Source organism: Peromyscus californicus, unplaced genomic scaffold, assembly GCF_007827085.1.
Source record: "Peromyscus californicus insignis strain IS unplaced genomic scaffold, ASM782708v3 Scaffold_17__1_contigs__length_78620276, whole genome shotgun sequence".
Lineage (NCBI taxonomy): Eukaryota > Metazoa > Chordata > Mammalia > Rodentia > Cricetidae > Peromyscus > Peromyscus californicus.
Window position 1 is genome coordinate 5,903,122 of NW_026294469.1, and position 20,370 is coordinate 5,923,491.

The 20,370-nt window shown below is 46.9% G+C and overlaps 1 protein-coding gene across 4 annotated transcripts in view; it reads right to left on the minus strand.

Annotated features, from left to right (window-relative positions):
• Positions 1-8,857: 8,857 nt before the first annotated feature.
• Positions 8,858-20,370, minus strand: part of Kctd1 (potassium channel tetramerization domain containing 1) — a 203,724-nt gene continuing 192,211 nt past the window's right edge. For 3 of the 4 annotated variants that reach the window (XM_052741590.1, XM_052741591.1, XM_052741588.1), the window contains exons 4-5: positions 14,473-14,778; positions 8,858-9,811 (exon numbers count right to left, since the gene is read on the minus strand). In XM_052741590.1, coding sequence (XP_052597550.1) covers positions 9,653-9,811; positions 14,473-14,778 — 465 coding nt within the window. In that variant the 3' untranslated portion in view covers positions 8,858-9,652. Of the gene's footprint in view, positions 9,812-14,472; positions 14,779-20,370 lie in introns of those variants that run through there. The other variant, XM_052741589.1, reaches the window with a different exon arrangement.

A 20,370-nucleotide genomic window follows, 5' to 3' on the forward strand; every position in this document is an offset into this window, starting at 1 on the left:
TCCGCAAGGTGGAGGCAGAGAGAGATGGAAAAGAGAAGCCCAAGTGACGTACCTTCTCCAACAAGCCCACACCTCCTAATTTTTCCCAAATACTTCCACCAACTAGGGGCCAAGTGTCAAACCTATGAGCCAATAGGGGTCATTCTCACTCAGACCACCACAGCTGGTGACTGAACCAAGTGCAGGAAATGACCCCCAATGTGGAAGGAGGGTGCTATGAACTGAGACTAGAGATCTGAGAGCAGCCAGGGAAGACTGGGAGTTCTGGGTACTTCATGGAAATGCTTGGCAAACTCTACATGTGCCGTTGCTAATGACACAAGAGATTGCAGTGGTGCAATTGCATGCTTTATCCTCTTGCCTGCCACAAAGTTGAATGTCGAGGCTGCATAAATCTCATCTCTGTATCGTCAGGATGGGTACCATGCCTGAAGCTCTGGGGACAGTTTGGCCAAAGTACAAGAGATGGGAGGTCATAGATGCAGGAGATCACCCAGGGAGGGAGAGGGGGATAGGCTTTGAGATCAAGAAAAGACATTCACACTGGAGTAAGAGTTTGAGAAGTGAGTGAGCCTGTGGCCTCGTTCTCATGTTGGTCTACATGGGCTGAGGAAATCTCACCCTTGCTGCTTTGCTGGGTTGTAGAGATTGATTGATTTATTACACTCTGGACAGAGGCAGATGGCTCCTGGGAGGATTCAGGGTGTGTGTGTATGTGTGTGTACCTGTGGTATGCATGTGTGTATGTGTGCATGAGCTCCTGTGTGTACACATATGCATGTGTGTGTATGTATGTTTTCAGTGTTTTCCCTCCCACCTAGAACTATGAGAAAATCACCCTGATTTTGACATTATAATGGCAGTAGAGAAAAGTTATGCAGGTCAACATTCTGTTATAGATCACGTGTACTCTGCTTAAAGTAAAAGCCATAACTGAGTTGTTTTCATGAATATGCAGCTAACTTAAAATTTCAAATTCTCTGTATGTACATCCTAAAGAGGCCAAACAGTTGAGGATATGACTTACAGAACAATGTCTTTGTTTTTCTGTATGTGATGGGTATCACTATGTACACCAAGCTGGACTCAAATTCATAGAGATCTGACAGTCTCTGCCTCAGGAGTGCTGAAATTAAAGGTGTGTACCACCATGCCAAGCCAGAACACTATCTTAAATATTGAAACATTTTTTAATAAAAATCAGCAATAGTTAAAAAATACTACATTTTTATGTAATATACATTCCTGATCCACTGCATCCTACCATTTTCTCTAAGTAGCTACTCATCACTGCTGACTAATAATGACTCTTGCTGTGTTGGCCAAGTTTCAGACCTTTAATTCCTCTTCACACTCGATGGAGTCAACTGTCCCTACTGGTCTTAATTCTCATCCAACTATTTCAATTCTTCCGTGACAAGGATTTGATCTTTGGCTTCTAGGACCTGCTTTCCCTGTTGTGTTCCCAGGTTTACAACAGAATGTACTTCGGTTTTTCTCTAGCCTTTTCAGTTCTATTAGTCAACAGTGTGATTTAGTGCCTCACACTGTGTTCTTTCTCCTGACAAGTGTATTGGGAATCATGACAAATTGCTGTGTGAATCATGCTCAGAGTTACGGGGAATGGAGAGGCTGAGACAGAGTGAAGGTGGACCTGTGTGAGATGAGGGGGTGGAGCACTCTCATTCCAATGTGCATGAAAGCACAGCAAAGGAGTCTGTGGTAAAAGTTTAGGATTATAGATTTCTATACCCCTGCAAACTCTAAAAGTTTGATGTAATATGTAAGTTTCAAAGAAACCCAAATAGCTGGCGCTAGGCGGATCCCTGCTTACCTACTGTCAGGTGGTAGAGGCATTTGGGAGTCCTTTCTATGCTGTTTTCCAAGCAGGTGCAATAATTCTGCATTGCAGCTATCACCTCATGATCACTCTGCTATCTTTCTAGTTTGGAAAAGATGAAGGCTCTTGGGTTAAATTTTGGTTGAGTACTCCCCAAATCATGCCCCCCTACCAAAACCCCCTTGGAAACACTCAATTCAATATGGCCTTCAAAAGAATGAAAGAGACCAGCTGACTTGAGTGTTCCCCGAAGGCCGTGTGCTGCTGACCAGTCACCAGTCTGTGGACTGTTGAGAGATGGTGGGGGAATTTAAGAGTTGGAGCCTGGTAGGAAGAAGCTCGGTCACTGGAGGAATACACTTGACTGAGATGTTGGGACACAGTCTCTTATTTGTTTTTGCTTCTTGGCTGCTGTCAGATCATGAGCTCCCTCTATGATGTCCAAAGCAGCAGGGCCAAGCGCTATGAGCTAACATCTCTCAACTGTGACACAAAGTAAGTCGTTTCTTTTACTTGTCTCAGGTACTTCCTTACAGCGGATTGTTTCAGGTACTTTGTTACAGCCACAAAAAGCCAGGGCACCAAGTATTGTCAGGAAAAAGGCACATCACAAAAGTACCCAAGAAGATCCTCACAGACTCTCCATACTCTAAAGGGGCACAATATTGGTTGTTGTATTAAGGTAACTCCACGTGGTTAAAAGGGAGGTTTATTTTGTGGGGTAACTTACAAGTGAAGGGATAGGTAACAGGGTCTGGGAAAGGTGAAGCACAGTCCAGCGGTGTTCTCTGGAGAACTTTGCTCAGTCTACCTCCAGCGTCCAGGATTCAGGAACCAAGAGAGCCGGCACATCTGGATCTCGGGTCTTCAGGGGTCCTTCTCGGCCCTGCCTTGTAGGCGTGACAGAAGCCGCAATGGGGGTAGTACTTCCAGATCAAAGCTGGAATGGCTACCACTCCAGCACAGTGCTGCTCTCCAGTTCCACCTACACTTGCCTGATCCAAGCATCACCATGCTTGGTGGTTAAGAGAATCTCTGGCTGCTTTGAGGCTGGGATTCAGGAACCCATGAGCTGGAGTGCTAGTGGTGCCCGGCTGGAACCTAGAACTCTCCATGTCTTAGACATATCCCTTTGGAACACCCATATACCTTTTGTAAACCACCAAAGATAGCTGCTTGACAAAGTCCATGCCAAGTCTTTTCCAAGTTTTCATTCCAGGTTCACATTTATTGGTGAAGGATGTAATTCTTATTCAGACATTTTTGTCTAGTATCATACCGCGGCATACACCAGAATTGCCAGCAAAGGAGAAAAATCACCTCTGCACAATTCGGGAAACCAAAGTTAAGCCCAGGGTGCTACTCAAAAGGTGTGTGTGTGTGTGTGTGTGTGTGTGTGTGTGTGTGTGTGTGTGTGTGTGTGTGTGTCTGTATGTGGAGTATGTTTAAGTATTGTTCCAAGTTTCTTGTGGACTCTGGCAATTTTTTGCATACTAATGTTCTCATGTATAAAATTGAAATAATAAGGCTAAAGTTCATGGGATTCCTAGGAAGACTGAAGGAGCACAAACGTGCAGACCCCTAGACAGGCCTTTCATGGCACACAACATCTAGTGGGGTGGCAGATTATTATTGCTGTCATAGTAGGGACAGGATTCAGATCTTTATGATTATGCGGCATGATAAAAAGTTAGCATCAAATTTTCATCTTTTTATGAAACTTATGCCTTTAGACAAGTTAGTTCTTATGCTATCACCATGCAGTTTCACTGAAATGGAATTTTTATGGAATGTCTAAATTTTTTTTTTATTTCATAACTCTGAATTACAAACTGGTAGTCTGCAGATGTCTTGCTTGGCCCGTATATTTTAAAGGAGAAATTTTCACACAAAATAGATTTCTTGGTTTTACAAAGTATTTTTGGGGATTTTAATATTATTTTTATTTTATAAATTATGGGTGTTTTGCCTGCATGTGTGTCTGTGTACCATGTGTGTGCAGTTCCCATGGAGGCCAGAAGAGGGTGTCAGGTCCCCTGGAACTGGAGTTCCAGACTGTTGTGAGCCATCGTGTGAGTGCTGGGAATCAAACTTGGGTCTTCTGCACGAGCAGTCAGTGCTCTTAACTACTGAGCAGTCTCTCCAGCCCTGATTTCTAGGTTTTACAGAAAGGCAGTTTGAAGTGCACCCCCAGTTTTCCTATAGCCATGGCTTCCTGGAGTTGGGGAGGTTCTGACTCTCCGAATGAGGGTACATGCTGCAGGTTTAATAGTTGCTGTGGTTTGCCTGGCCCCTGCAGGCATCTGAGTGTTGTCCTGACGTTCAAGGTAATTATTTCTTTTCTCCTATATCTTAATAGTTGCCAGCTCTTAGTCCATTTTGTAGATTCTAGGAGAATGGATGGAGAAGGCAGCCACCTAAATGTCCTTCCCATCAACAGACTTTCTAGCCAATTAGGCCTGTGGAGCCCCTAGAGTAATATCTGTAGAGACACCTTCAGGGACTCTCCAGCAGGTGGGGTTTGGGCTCAAGTTCAACTCCACCTCTCCCAGTGGATTGGACTTATCTTTTCTAGCATATGTATTTTGTCTGCAGTACAGCCGAGCTGTACCCCACAGTGTTTTATCCCAAGCTCAGAGACAGCTCTCCTCTACGCCCTTGGCAAATCCTACCAGCATACACTTCCTGAATGCCATTTCCCTGAGGATGTTTTCTCTGATTTTTTTCTCCTAGATATGACCCCTGATAATTTGGCACTCTTCTAGTCCATGGTTTGTAAAAAAGAAATTATGCATATCTCAGTGTGCTTTGGACTGTGGTTAGATATGTAAATAGCCTCATTCTGCCATTGGATGAGAGAACCCTGCTCATCACACCACAGTAACCCAGGGTAACCATGTCATAGTCATCAAAGTCTGACTAAACCAAGGGACCAGTGGGATGCTTGAAGTATTTGTCTCTAGGAACTCATTTCCAATCTAAGGAGTGGATGTATTGATAATCTACTTCAGGGCCTGGAGAGATGGGTCGGTGGTGAAGGGTGCTTTCTGCTCTTGCAAAAAAGTAGAGTTTGGTTTCTAACACCTGTGTTGTGTGGTTTACAACTGCTTCTAACTCCAGCTTCAAGGACTCTTGGGCCTTTCAGAGCACCTCCACACATGCGCGTGCGCACACACACACACACACACACACACACATACACACACACACACACACTCACACACACTCACAGTGACTCCTAAGGAATCTACTTTGAGATCAGAGAGTCGGATCAACAGACAAAGGTACTTGCCACCAAGTCTGACAACCCAGGTCCTGCTCAATCGCCAGGACCCCATGGTGAAAGGCAAGAACTGGCCCCCACAATTTCTCCACCAACCTCCACACAGCGTGGCACAACTACATACAAATAAATACACATAGTAATTTTTTTTTTAAAGAATCCGTTTGTACTTCTTTGCTGTTATAACTTGAGACTCATTTTCTCTCAATAGTGTGGTAATTTCCACCTTCCTGTAAAAGCTTAAGGGAACATTAACTTCCACTTGCTGCTTACTTGATTTCTCAGCATCTTAGTTACTTGAGGAACAATGTAACACCTGTGTGCTCATGAAGTTGAAATGAACCACTGGAGTTAAAGGGCTCAGCACATTCCTGGTATACAGTGCCTGCTCAGGGCATGGCTCTTATTCCTATGTGGAAACTCACCCACGATTTGGAAACCGGTTTAGGCTTGCTCTGTTTTTCCAAAGTATTTCTTAAGAAAGAGCAGGTCAGAGATTGTGGCTTGTCTGCTCCAGGCTAAACAAATGTATTTTTCTTTAAAAAAAAAAGTTATTTCAAGAATGAATAGTTTAGCCATTCAAAGAAGAACACTTTTAAGATTTTTATATTGTAACCAACAAGGTAAAAATTGAGGAAAACACTGCCAATGAATGGTAAAACCATCAGATATGTATGTGGAAGAAAAGGAGTCTTATATTATCACCCTATGGATTAATTAACAATTAAAAGGAGAAAAATCAAGTTTTGCATTTGGTGGAAGTCACTTTATGTAAAAGATGAAAAACTGGCCAGCCATGGTGGCACATGTCTTTATTCCCAGTACTCAAGAGCCAGAGGCAGGCGCTACGTAGTGTATTCCAGGTCAGCAAGGGCTACATAGTGAGGCCTTGTCTCAAACTATAACAAGAACAACAACAACAACAAATTGTCATCATTAACAGGGACCAAGGCAACTCTCATGAAGTGAGGCAGTAAGGGCCCAACATGAGTTACACAGTGTTCCTGCAGAAACAGAAAATCACCTCCTGTGACTCTACCAACAAGGGGCCAGTTAGGCCTTTGTGCTGTGTTACAAAACAAGGGAGCTGGACTCTGTCGATGAGTCCAGATGGGGGCACCCTCCTCTCAAAGGAAAACTTCCCAGAAGGACTCTGAAGAGATGTTATGGATAACTATCATGTGCAATCCTTGATCAGATCCTCAGAGGGAAGGAGCACAGCTGTCCAGGTTGCTATAAGCACAGCTGGTCATATTTGCATACGAACTATATATGAACTGTCTATTGGACAGTGAAAGGTAGTGAGAAGTCGAGGCTGTGGCCCACTTGCCTTTTGATTGACGCACTGTTTCCTTTAGTGTCTGAACATGGAGATTTCTACAAAAGGAATCTTTGTTCCACTGAGCTGATCAAAATGTTGCAGTCGGGGCACACAATTCTGTGGGATATGCATACTTTTGGGGGACAGCACTAAGGGGGTGCTGGGTAAAGATCAGCTCTCGTGTCCACGTGTGGGGTGTCATTTCTCAGGCACCTTTGGTTTGAGAGCTGCACCATAGCCTGGAACTTCGCTGCGTAGACTCGACTCACTGGCCGGCAAGCTGAGGGAGCCACCTGTCTCCACTTCCCACCTCACCAGCGCGCGCTGTCGCCGAGGCTAGCTTTTTGTATGGGTTCTGGGGCTCAAAGCCACCCTCATGTTTGCAGGGCACACTTTCCTGACTGAGCCATCTCCCCAGCACTAAATGTGAACTTGATTGTAACCGGTGGAATCCCAGAGTAGGGTCCTCGCTGTACTGTGACAGGGATATCTTGTCTAATGAAAGCCGATTGCTAGTAAAAACCGTGGCAAATTTCTTCTTTTGGTGGATAGGGGTAACACAGGGACTGGCATGGACAGCCCTGGCTGTCTGCACCGAATTCTGTGCTTTATTCGTCTCCTAGAAGGGGACATTATGGCAGGATGTGCAGCCAGCCTGGCTGGCAGTCACTAAAGAAATGAAGCGTTCGGGCTGCCTCTGTGTTTCAGAGACGGGCAGCAGACATTAACGGCTTACTTTCAGTTCCAGCAGCAATGATATTTTCATTACTGGTGTCCTCAGGCACAGACTTTTAATTTAAAACAGGAAGGTAAGTTCAGGATGGAACTAGCCCTTCACCACAGGAGCATCGCTGCACCACACACACATTGCACCTTACCTGCCAATCTCAGCAGCATGCCGGGTGGTTTGGGGGGTGTCTGGAAGGATGGAAGAAAGGCATGGGGAAAGAGGGACCCGAGTCACCAGGGCCCTGACAGAGCTGAGGACTTAGTTCTAAAGTAAGATGGACACCTCAGGTTTCATACCTTTCTGACTGGTAAGAAAGAGATTGTTTTGGCACCAACATTTCCCTTATTAGTTGTAAAGAGTTATACCATCTCTTCAAAGATCTTCGGGCTGATACTATAATGGATTTAAGTTGGCCACAAATTTGTTGTTATTGTCCTGGTCAGGTGCATTTTATGAACTTCTCCTCCATCTGAACTGGTTATGTCTGTTCAGAAAACAGAACAGAGCCACAGCACAGGCTGGGGTGTGGCCTCTCACAGGACTGCACTTTCTACTGGTGGCCTCTCAGAGCACTTACAGTGGCACCTTGCTGAAGGGATCTTAGCCACAGGGACGCTGACAGCCATGTGATTGGCAGCCACCTGGGTAAGCTGCTGTGGACATCACAGCCCTGCTGTCCCCTGGATGGCATCATAGAACAGGAGCAGACCAGCCAAGGCCAGTGTGCACTTGAGGATCCCAGAAACACAAGCTGGAACATGTGTTAAGCCACATAATATTGGTCTGGTTCCTTCTGCAGCAAGATAATCTGAGTGTCACTGAAAAGTCTGAAGGAATAAAGACTGGAGTCCAGGCAAGGTGTGCGACCCTGGAATCCCAGAGTGGGAGGGGAAGAGAGTCCTCCAAGCAAGGTGTGCGACCCTGGAATCCCAGAGTGGGGGGGGGGAAGAGAGTCCTCCAGGCATGGTGGTGTGCGACCCTGGAATCCCAGAGTGGGGGGGAAGAGAGTCCTCCAGGCAAGGTGTGCGACCCTGGAATCCCATAGTGGGAGGGAAGAGAGTCCTCCAGGGATGGTGTGCGACCCTGGAATCCCAGAGTGCGAGGGGAAGGCAAGAGGATAGAAGTCAGGACCTTGATGGGGAGTCAGTGATTCTGAGCCCTGCATGGGCTACATGAGACTCAGGGAAGGCTGTAGGGAGGGAGAATCATGTAGGGAGAGGTGTAGGGAGGGAGGGCTGTGGGGAGGGAGGACCGTAGGGAGGGAGGACCGTAGGGAGGGAGGACTGTAGGGAGGGAGGACTGTAGGGAGGGAGGACTGTATAAAGAGAGGTGTAGGTAGGGAGGGTTGTAGAGAGGGAGGGTGTGTAAGGAGAGGTGTAGGGAGGGAGGACTGTAGGGGAGGAGGGCTGTGGGGAGGGAGGACTGTGGGGAGGGGCACAGAGCCTGGCCTGGGAAGCACCAGCTTTAGAATTCACGCTTAGCTTGAATGAGGCCCCGGTTTCCATCATCACCCTCCTCATCAAGAAGAAACAAAGTGATTTATCTTATTCAACAGGCAGAATAACAGAGCACAGGCAGCAGGCAGCATTGTGAGTTGGGAGAGAACTGTCGGGACAGACCCACATCCTTATCTTTTCCTGGGCTTTGCCTTTAAAGCTGGCGCTCAACACAGAAAGAGAAAAAAAAAGGAAAACTTTCATTTTAATTCATCCTTATCCCAACACGTGTGTTCTACACAGAACCAATTTTTTTAAACAGCGTTTATTGTATTTAATACATTATAAAATCTGAAAAAATTGTAGGAAAGCAGCAGACTGAAACTGGAGATCTCTAGCAAGAAATAGCTCTGGCCCCTCTGTCAAACGGTCAACGGTCAGCGGAAAAACAAAGGAAAGGTCACTCCTGTACAAACTACAGTTCGAATGGCCTGTCTACATACATCCGATGCAGTGTGCTCTTGAGCGGTCCTCTGAATTCCCTCCTGGTCCCTACCTGATGAGACATGAAATCTCCGCTTGCAAAGAAAACACCAGCCGAGGTGTTTTGTTTGTTAAAAAAAAAAAAAAAAAGAAAAAAGGAAGAAAGATAAAGGAAAAAGAAACAATGGATGGCTGCTGGCAATGGACAGTATTAGGAGACTGCCCTCCCTGCTCATGGCTTATGTACTGGACAGAGACCTCAGAGGCCAGGACACTCTGGCCTTCACAGCATCCACCCTAGCTCGCTCTCTCTTTTTGCATTTCCTACCTTTTGACATATATATTTATATATTTATATATATTTTTTTTACATCTTGAGGATATCATGATTCCAATTGTTCCCATATGAATACAGGTGTGATTTCTAGTGGATATAAATGTCTTTTATTCAATTTTAGGTTCAGAGCTTGGTTTACTGTCCCAGCTGCACACAAATGTTCCTTTTCGCATATTGTTATTGGTTGTGTGTGTTTTCTTTTTGCATAAGAAATATGTCCGTTTAGTCCAGTGGCTCCTGTTTTATCCGGATGACCGAGGGTACTCGGGGTGTCCGCCTCAGTTCCCGTCGGAGGACATATTCACTGAACTGGGACGAGTCCACTCCTCCCCCACAGGAACCCACAATTTCAAATCCTCTTTGCTGCAACCGCTCGAGGACCTGCGAAAACACAAGGCAGGTGTTTATTTAGGGGCGGGGCGAGTCCATTGGCCACATGAACCCACCAAAGATGTGTTCCAACGCTCAAGTCACGTACATTCAAGAGTGGAAGGAAGAGTTTCCATTAGAAAGCATACCCCAAATTAAGCTTAGCTCGAGCTGGGGCTGCCACTCGGTTGTAGAGTTATCGGCTAGCATGTACAAGGCCCTGGCTTTGACCTCTTGCCACAAACAAGCAAGAAGACACTGGAAAGGTCTGGTGTAGCCTAAATGTTGTTTAATTAAATGTTGCTGAATTCCGAAGTCAAATGCTAGCCAGATCCTTGCATTTGCTATGTTGGGCACTTCGACACAGGAAGCCACCCCTGTGACTCTGAGACAGGGAGAGAGGATGCTAATTGAGAGCACTCTGTTTCGTTGGCAATCCAACAGATAGTTCACTGGATAGAACCAAATCCCATACATCTCTAAAGGAAAGGGACACCATAAACCATAACTTTAAAAATAAGCTCGCTTCAACCTTTTTAAAAATTTATTTATTTATTTTTGTGTGTGGAGTGAAATGCTGCTAAATAACTCTCAAACTGTCAGTAATGAAGTGGATCATGTGTGGTGTCACACTCAACACTTGGGAGGCAGAGGCAGGAGGATCAAGAGTGTGGGACCAGCCTGGGCTACACAGTGCCAGCCTGGCTGAAAATAAGCAAGCAAAGCCCTAAACATAACTAAGCAAGGCAATCCTAATTATAATTAACTGGTTAACTAAGTGTAGTGCTGAGGGTTAAACCCAGGGTCTTGTGCATGCTAGGCAAGAGCTCTGCCACTGAACTACATCTCCTCTGGCTTCTTAATTATCATTTCTTATCACCAACTTTTATACGGAATATAGAAGCAAAATAATGTACTAGAAGAGACGGGAAAAACAAGAGTATGTACTCCAGAAATACGAAGCCCAGACCGAGAACAGTGGCCAGTTCTCTCCACAGGTGAACTCACCGTGCACATCAGTGCTCGTCAGCCTAATGACAGGGTGACGGACCCTTCCCTAAGCTCTGGTGAGGACAGTGGTGAGGACAGCTCTCTGGGCAGAACTCTCCAGCAGAGGAAGGAAGGGAACCTGCCAGGGAGAGCTGCCTCGGTGTGCTTCGAAAGGATCTTCTGCCCCATTAGGAGAGGACATATGAGCAGGAGGAACCATTGGAGAGCAACAAACTGTAGTCTGATGCTTATTTCCCCCAGGGGTGTTATGGACACTGCTTGTCCTCCTGCCCAGAGGTGACCACACCATGACAAGTATCTGGTATGACCCAGTGCTGGCTTGCATGTGTGAATGCCGTGTAAACAGCTTAGGAAGTCATTGCTTTTTTTCTAAGTTTTCCTTTATTTATTTACATATGTATTCTGTGTGTGTGTGTGTGTGTGTGTGTGTGTGTGTATGAGAGAGAAAGAGAGAGAGACAGACAGACAGACAGACAGACAGAGAGTTGCCTCTCTCCTTCTACCACATGGGTCCCAGCAACTGAACTCAAGTCATCTGGATTGAAGGCAAGCACCTCTACCAGCTGAGCTAAGGCACAGGCTGGTCAAACACCCAGTCCCACCTCTACCAGCTGAGCTAACTCACAGGCTTGTCAAACACCCAGTCCCACCTCTACCAGCTGAGCTAACTCACAGGCTGGTCAAGCACCCAGTCCCACCTCTACCAGCTGAGCTAAGGCACAGGCTAGTTAAACACCCAGTCCCACCTCTACCAGCTGAGCTAAGGCATAGGCTGGTTAAGCACCCAGTCCCACCTCTACCAGCTGAGCTAAGGCACAGGCTGGTTAAACACCAAGTCCATAACAAAGTTCCTTGGGTTTAGAAACCTTTAAGGAATGTTTACATGACTTGAGTGAATCTACAGGTATCTGATGCCCTGTCCCTAAGTCTCTACGTACTGACAGACAGGTGTCTACCTCTTGGTGATAGGTGGAGTGGGAAGCAAGAATGGGTTGGGGCCATGTGAGTGATGGAGGTGATACAGGTGAAATTTCCACAGCTGATTTGGTCAATGCATCAGGCATACGGAAGGTGCTCACTGGCCAAGGCTGAGACCTTCTTACTCTGGCTTTGGATGCTGTGGTAGGCTCTATGGGCACCTGGCACATTAAGCACCCAGTCCCACCTCTACCAGCTGAGCTAACTCATAGATAGACTGGTTAAACACCCAGTCCCACCTCTACCAGCTGAGCTAACTCACAGGCTGTGTGGGAGGAAAAAGGCTTTGAGGCTTCATAAGCATTTAGAGGCAACACAGCCTTGTGTGTGTGTGTGTGTGTGTGTGTGTGTGTGTGTGTGTGTGTGTGTGTGTAGCCTTGTATGACCACCTCACACCTTTAGGGGGTGCTATCCACAAAGGTGAGAATGCAGCTGTTGCCCTCTTGAACCCTAGTGAGAATGGGTGCCTCTTGGTGCTGGCAGGGTTCATTTTTCTGAGTTTCCTGCTGTTCTGCTCTGGGACAACTGCTCACACATTTGAACACTTATAAACAGTGTGTAACAATTTCCCTGAGGCAGCATGATCCTGTGAGTGTTTTTAGCCTTTGAACTCTTGGAGAGCGCTGGAGATGGAACATGGATGGGGTTGCATTTGCTAGGTAAGCACTTTGCCACTGACCTACGTCTAAGTAGTGAACAAAGTCATGAGCCAGTTCCAATACCTCAATTGAAAAGGGCTAGGGGTCCTTTCAGCCTCTGCCTTCTCACAGAGTTCAGTGCGGCAGGGCTCTGGGGGAACTCAGGCGTGCCTCTGCCTTCTCACAGCAAGGCAGGCACACTAGCAGAGCTTGCCTGCTAGAGCTGTTGTCAGAGGACAGTGACCCACTGGCCACAGCCCAGGGGAGGGCAGAACAGGTGTTCAGCACACTGAGGTAAGATCAAACAGCACCTACCAGCATCTGAGCACACAGCACCTCACATGCTCTAAACCAAATCCCCAGTCCCACCCCAGTGTTTTCTTCTCCCAAAGATGTTTCCACCTCAGAACAGGACAGTTCCACTCCAGTTCTGTCAAAACCTGTTGAGCTTCTGAGAACCCCCAGCCACAGTCAGAAAAGCTTGTGAGAGCAGCAGTTAAGACACTCAGACAGAGACCATCTGCTCTGTAACCTGCTCCTCATTTCCGTTATCATCCACTGTTCAGTTTTTTTTTTTTAAAGACAAGGTCTCCTGTAGACAAAGCTGGCCTTGGACTTGCTAATTTGCTGAAGATGACCTTGAATTTCTTTATTTCATTTTATTTATTTTTATTTATTTGTATTTGCATGTCTGCTTGTCAGATTGTGCATCATGTGTATACAGTTGTGTGAGGAGGCCAGGAGAGAAGAGCCCCAGAGCCGGAGTTGCAGGCGGTTGTGAGCCAACCAATGTGGATGCTGGTACTGAACCCAGGGGGTCCTAACCACTGAGCCATTTCTCCAGCCCTGACCTTGAGTTTCTGATCCTCTTGCCTCTACCTCCAAAGTGCTAGAATTATAGGTATGCACCAGTGCCCAATGCATGCTGGGTAAGCCCTCTATCAACTGATCTATATTCTTGGACCCTGGAGTATTTATTTTAGAACAAAGTTACAGCAGCTTCCTCTTCTGTTCAAAATCCTCCACTTCCTTCCACTTGGTCTCACACGGGCAAATGAACCTAACGCCAAACACACCAACCCTTCTCCCAAAAATTCCCACCAGTCAGGAAAAGCCCGAGTGCTGACCACTCTCTCTCAGGCTCCCCAGGACTGTCTCCATCATCCCCGACCTCGTGCACTGGCACAGACTCCCTCCCTCTGATTTCTTTTCTTCAAGTGGCGTTCCTGAGAGCACTCAACATGCTGAGGGCACTGCCACTGTGGGCTCTTTACAGCTTGATCGTTCCTCCTGAAGACCCCTAGGGGCTGGGTATGCAGTGCACCCCACGAGGCTTGGGCATAGAAAGCCTGTCCTCCAGCTGGTGGACTCGGCCATCGATGACACTAACTGAGTAGACTCCGTGATTCCCTGAGGACTTCCTGATGAATGGCTGTGGGGCCTGGGTGCAGAAAGTAGCTCCCTTGAGGGTGTACTTCTGAGAGGTACATCTCGCCTGGGCCACTTCCTCTTTGTTGTCCTCTTTTTTTTTTTTCTGGCCACCATAAGGTGAGCCATTTGCTCTGCCGCACCTGCCAGTCATGATGTTCTACCTCACCACAGCCCAGGAAACAGTGGAGCCAAGTGATCCCCCCGAGACCAGGAGCCACAATCAATCCTGAGGTTGTTTCTCTCAGGGATGTGTTACAGAGACAAACACTAACACCAACACTGTGCCTCAGATGTCCTCTTACCACTATTTGGGCAGCATTTACGTTGGTTCATGTCTGCCCCCACCCCACTTCTGAGACAAACTCCATGAACACAGAACTGCTGTCTTGTTTTCTTCTCTGTCACCTGTACTCATAGTAGGTATACAGAGTCTTGAGCACACAGTAGGTGCTCAACAACGACTTGTGGATTTATGGGATGGATGCTGTGGAAGCTGAGAAACCACCTACCCAATGGAAGCATTGCACACGACAGTTCCTCCACTCCCTGGACGAACCGAGCTTAGGCGACAGCATGGAGAACGGCATCGGTGCCATGCGGCAGAGGTTGACATACCTGGACTGAGTTGAGGTGACAGTAGCCGTTGAGTGGAAACCTGATGACGTGCGTTGAGTCGTGATTCCAGCCTGCGTTGACAGAGTTGCACATCACGTCGCCAATCTCCGGAAATACTTCTTCTATCAAGGACTTGTCCCCACTGAGTGTGATCCTCTCTCCAAGGTCCGGGGCCACACGCACCACGAGGCACTCACAGGGCCGTGAAAAGCGGCCACTTTCTCTGTCCTGTTTCCATCGTTCCATCTCCAACAACATTGGCTGAAGTTGAAAATATTTTGCCTCTTCATATAACAAAGTGTAGTCCTGGGGGGAATAAAAGGGCATTTCACGGTGGAAAACACACATATACGGTGCCCCAAACAGCCATGCTTGCTTTGTTTTGCTTAGGATCTTCCTAGGTAGCCTAGGTTGCCCTTGAACTCATGGTCCTCTACCTCATCCCCTCCCTGCCCAAGTGTTGGGACTACGGGTGTGTGGCCTTGAACTCATGGTCCTCCACCCCTCTACCCCCACCTCCCCACCCCACCCCCTGCAAGTGTTGGGACTACAGATGTGTGTCATACTTCTGGACATGACAGACACTGTAGTCTTGAATTCCCAGCAGCTGTGGCTGTCTGCACATTCTAGCGAGGAGGGAGACGGGCTCACGAGCCTCCTGCCCCCCAGCTGAGGGGCTGTGACAACTGATGACTGCAAGGAGAGTCTGTTTCCTTAAGGGTGGCCCCGTAGGCTGACCCCGCCCCATAGAAGGTCAGCTGGGCAGTAGTTATGGTTCCACGTTCCTGAGCGTATGGATAACACAGACTGGACTCAGTGGGTTATTAAAACAAAAGGACATGAAATTGAAGTAGCGGGCAGGAGGTGGATTCATGAGGAGGTGGAGGAAGGAGTGGGGATCAATGTACAATCTTGTATGAAATTATCAAATAACTAATTTTAAATGTTATATTAAAAAGAAATTGATGTGTGCTCACTTCTGTGGTATTTCAATAATCAAATCTACATGCAAACACTTTACTTACAACACATTTGCAAAGACTCAGTTTGTACTCACTCATTCACTCACTCATTCATTCATTCACTGTGCTGGCTAGATTTATGTCAACTTGTCACAAACTATACTCATCTGAGAGGAGGGAACCCCAGTTGAGAAAATGCCTCTGTAAGACTGGGCTGTGGGCCAGCCTACAGAGTGTTTTCTCAATTAGTGATCAATGGGGGAGGGCCCAGCCCATTGTGAGTGGTGCCATCCCTGGGCTGGTGGTCCTGGGTTCTATAAGAAAGCAGGCTGAGCAAGTTATAGAGAGCAAACCAGTAAGCAGCAGCCCTCCATGGTCTCTGCATGAGCTCCTGCCTCCAGGTCCCTGTCCTGCTTGAGTTCCTGTCCTGACCTCCTTTGGTGATGAAGAAGGATACAGAAGTGTAAGCCGAATAAACCCTTTCTTCCCCAATTTGCGTCGGTTCTGGTGTTTCATTACAGCAGTGGAAACCTTAACCAAGGCTTTCATTCATTTTGTTAATGATACAGGGGATTAAGGGCTAGCAGATAGGTCTGTTTAAGAGCTTTTCATGAATTAAGTCCTCAAATCACCTACGAAATCAGTCACCATGATTATTCCCATTTCACAAATGAAAAACTGAAATGTAAAAGGATTCACTTTCTTCGTTCAGTTCCAAAATACACCTGGGCATTTCAAGCTGGATGGTGTTGGTGGGAATCCAAATTTAATCTTCTCTGATGGAACACACATGAGGTTAGGTTCAGCTGCAGATACGCTCACGGGAGCCTTTAGTCCTTGCCACCTCCGGAACTCATCGTGGTGTAGGAAGCAACACAGCCTGGGGACAGGCTTGAGTGGGTGTCTAGAAGGTGGGCATGTGGCTTTGACTTAAACTTGGGTGTTGGTATGCAATGGTTTAGGTGAGGCTGACAGAGATTTGGGAGGTTCTCACCCTGCCCCTGGCCACCTGTCAGTGGTGTCTCAAAGCACAGATGTCAACAACATGCAGCTCTGACTCCCGTGAACCGGGTGAGAAAGGGGACTTATCATTTCCTCAAGCCGCACATAGATGGCCAACTCTACGGAACAGGTACTAGAGTAGACACGGGAGTGACTGAAAGAAGACAGAGAATGGGGCCGAGGACGGGATGGAGACGCAGTCATGTTGACAAGCAGGTCAACATTATGTCTCAGCGTAGCTATGGTCACAATCATCCGTGGGTGTGAGATAAGTGGGTACTTGTCCAGACAAGTCGATTGAGAACACTTTAATCAACTGACAAAGTCATTTCTGCCTTCCTTCCGTGAGCTGACGGGTGGTGCCTGCCATTCACATGAGAGCCAGCTCTGTAAATACATGGCCTTGTGTCTCTAAGAAGAAGGGACAGCCCAGAAGCAGAGGATGGCCCAGAACTACATGGACAGTTCTCTCTCTCCAAGAAGCAATAACCATGGCAGCAGCTTTGACCAGGGGAATGGTACAATGTTCAGTACCAGCGGGCCTCACATTGGACAGTCCACTTTCCATAGCGGGAAACAAGGGCCAGGGGTAAGATGCTGTCAGGGATGCTCATCTCGCAGAATCTGATGCTTCTTTACTCTGACTTTCAATGACTCTGATAATCCTCCTGCATGTGTTTCTATCTGCACGGCCTCCTGACCCTGGGAACACGGTTTGGTTTTAAGATAATGAGAATTAGCTGAGATGTGTCCACTCTCAAAACAGGGCAGAATCAAGCTGGGTAAGTTTACACACCTATAATCACAGGATCTTTGAGGTGGAAGCAGGAGGATCAGGAGTTCAAAGCCAGCCTAGGCCACATGAGACTGTGTCAAGACATAAGAACAAAAAAACAGGGTGGGTGTGGGGAACACACCTTTAATCCCAGCATTTGGGAGGCAGAGGCAGGGGGCTCTCTGAGTTCAAGGCCAGCCTGGTCTACAAAGCAAGTTCCAGGACAGCCAAGGCTACAACAAAGAAATCCTGTCTCCAAAAAAAAAAAAAAAAAAAACCAACCAACCACAACGAACAAACAAACAAGAACAAATGAACAATAATGAACAAAACCTCGGCCCCCATGCCAGGCCTTCAGGGCAGGAGACAGCAGACCTGGCTCTCTGCCTGGCTACCCAGGCTCGCCACTCTGGAGCTCCGTCATTTTTAAATTCTAATGACTGCAAGATACTGACCTAAAATAACTTATTAAGATGAACATTCTCAAAGAGATTTAAAAACAGAGCTGAGGGCTGGGGAGAAGCCCAGGCAGGGACGGAATGGTTGTGTAAGTGTGAGGACCCGAGTTCATTCCTGGGGCCCAAGTAAATAAGCTGGGCAGTGTTGTCATCCAAGCTCAGGGCATGTGGAGACAGGTGGATCCCTGAGGCTCACTGGCCAGCCAGCCTAAAGTCAGCAAATTTCAGGAAGTCAGATCCCTGTCTCAATGACAAAAAGTGGATGGAGTCCTGAGGAAAAACACCCGAGGCTGACCTCCGGCCCCCAAGTGGTATACATGTATTCCTGGGCATGCACACACATGAACGCATGTACACGCCCCCAAAACAAAACCCAGAATCAATAATAGTAGCAACTTAGTTGAGAAGGAGGATTGAAAGTTCAAGGCCAGCCCAGGCAACTCAATTAGATCCTGCCTTTAAAAAAAAAGGAAACTTAAGGAGTAGGGATGAAACTAAGTAGCAAAGTAGTGCCTAACGTGTGTAAGGCTTTTGGGTTCAAGCCCTAGCATTGCAACACACACACACACACACACACACACACACACACACACACACACACCCCCGAGAGCTGTACAATTAGAGGGGAGTGCGGTTTGCTTGAGAAAGGATCTATTAATGCACATGGGCTTCCTAGAGCCATCAGGCCTTCCAACCAAGTAAAGCTGCTGGGAACAGCCTGCGTGCCCAGCCTGACCCCGGGAGAAATCTGTCCCACACCACTGGGCCTCTGGCTGAATGCTTCCAGCCACAGGAAGTTGACTCTAGTAAGTCACAGCACTTACAGATGTTGGCAGCTTTGACTGTTATAAATGGCGGCATTAGAAAGACCTGACTTTTCCCATGCTACCAACTCATTTTTTTTCTAATTCTCTCTGGAGTTACGATGATTAAAGAAAATGTTTTAGTTTAATAAATAGTGGGCTGGGCAGTGGTGGCTCACACCTTTAATCCCAGCACTCAGAAGGTGGAGGCAGAGGGATCTCTGTGAGTTTGAGGCCAGCCTGGTCTACAAAACAAGTTCTAGGACAGCCAGGCCTGACCCCGGGAGAAACCCTGTCTCGACAAACCAAAATAAATAAGTAAATAGTAAATGAAAAGAAAAAGTCATGGGCTTCACTGCGACACCTCCATGAAGATGTTTCACTGCGCTGGGCTTTTCCTCAGCCCTGCATTCCCGAATTACCCTCTGCACGCTGCATGTCCGTCCTGCCAGACCCCTTCCTCCCTGACAAGCGGGGTGCCCCTCCCTTCCATTTCCCTCACAGTCCCTCCACTCCATTCAGACCGCCTTCCTCTCCCAAAGTCCCTCTTTTATTTACCTCCCTCCCTCTCTCTCTCTCTTATACACACACCCCTAGAGCCTGCATACAAAAAAAATGTGACATTTGTGCTTAATTTCCTTAACATGATGACCCCTATTTCCATCTGTTCTGCTGCTACTTACATGATTTTGTGTCTCTTTACAGCTGAATAAAATTCCATTGTGTCTGCACACTATGCTTTCTTTTAAAAAAATAAATTATTTATTATTGTGTGTGTATTATGTATGTATATGGGCCAATGTGTGCCATGATGTGTGTGGGGATCAGAGGACAATTTTTGTGGAGTCAGTGGGTTTGAGGATGGAGCTTTATCAGTTCTGTGATGGGCATCTGGGCCGGCTGTGTATCTTGGCAACGGTGAAGCATTAAACATGGATGAGCAAGTATCTGTGGTAAGCTGACTTAGATTCCTTTGGCTGCTTATGCAAGTCCGGTGCTTGTATTTTTCTTTTCTCTTTTTTAGGCACCCACACAGTGATTTCCATAGTGGTCACACCAGTGTGCCTTCACACAGTGATTTCCATAGTGGTCACACCAGTGTGCCTTCACACAGTGATTTCCATAGTGGTCACACCAGTGTGCCTTCACACAGCGATTTCCATAGTGGTCACACCAGTGTGCCTTCACACAGCGATTTCCATAGTGGTCACACCAGTGTGCCTTCACACAGTGATTTCCATAGTGGTCACACCAGTGTGCCCTCAGCAGTATATAAGGGCTCCTCTCTCCCCACATTCTCACCAATATTTGCTGTCATTAGTTTTCTTGTTGACCCACATTCTGACAGGAGTGAGTTGAAACTGTAAAGCAATTTTTAACTATTTCCCTGACAGCTCAGGATGTTGAACAGGATTTCAAAAAGAATATCTTTTCTCTTGTAGCTTGTAAAAATTCATTAAAATGCATGAAATCTGACTGCAAGACCTGGACAACTCTAAAATTGCTAGAGGAAAACACAGGTAAGAACCTTCAAGATATGCATAGGGAGGACTTTCTGAACTGACCAATAGAAATGCATGAAGCCAAAGGCTTCTGAACAGCCCAGAAGACAGCAGGGGCAGCCACAGAGTGGGAGCAAACCTTTGCCAACTATACATCTGACAGGGGATTAATACCTAGAATCGGTTAAAAAAAATGACAAAAATTAAATACCCCAAATCCAAATCAACAAATGGGCCAATGAACCGAGTACATAGTTCTGAAAAACAGAAAACCAAACGGCCAGAAAAGTAGGAAAAGTGTTCCGCACCCTGAGTGGTCCGAGCTACTGTGATTTTTACCTTCTGCTGACCTCCCTTCTAACACTGCAGCCTTGCGTCACACAGGCTGAAATTAAC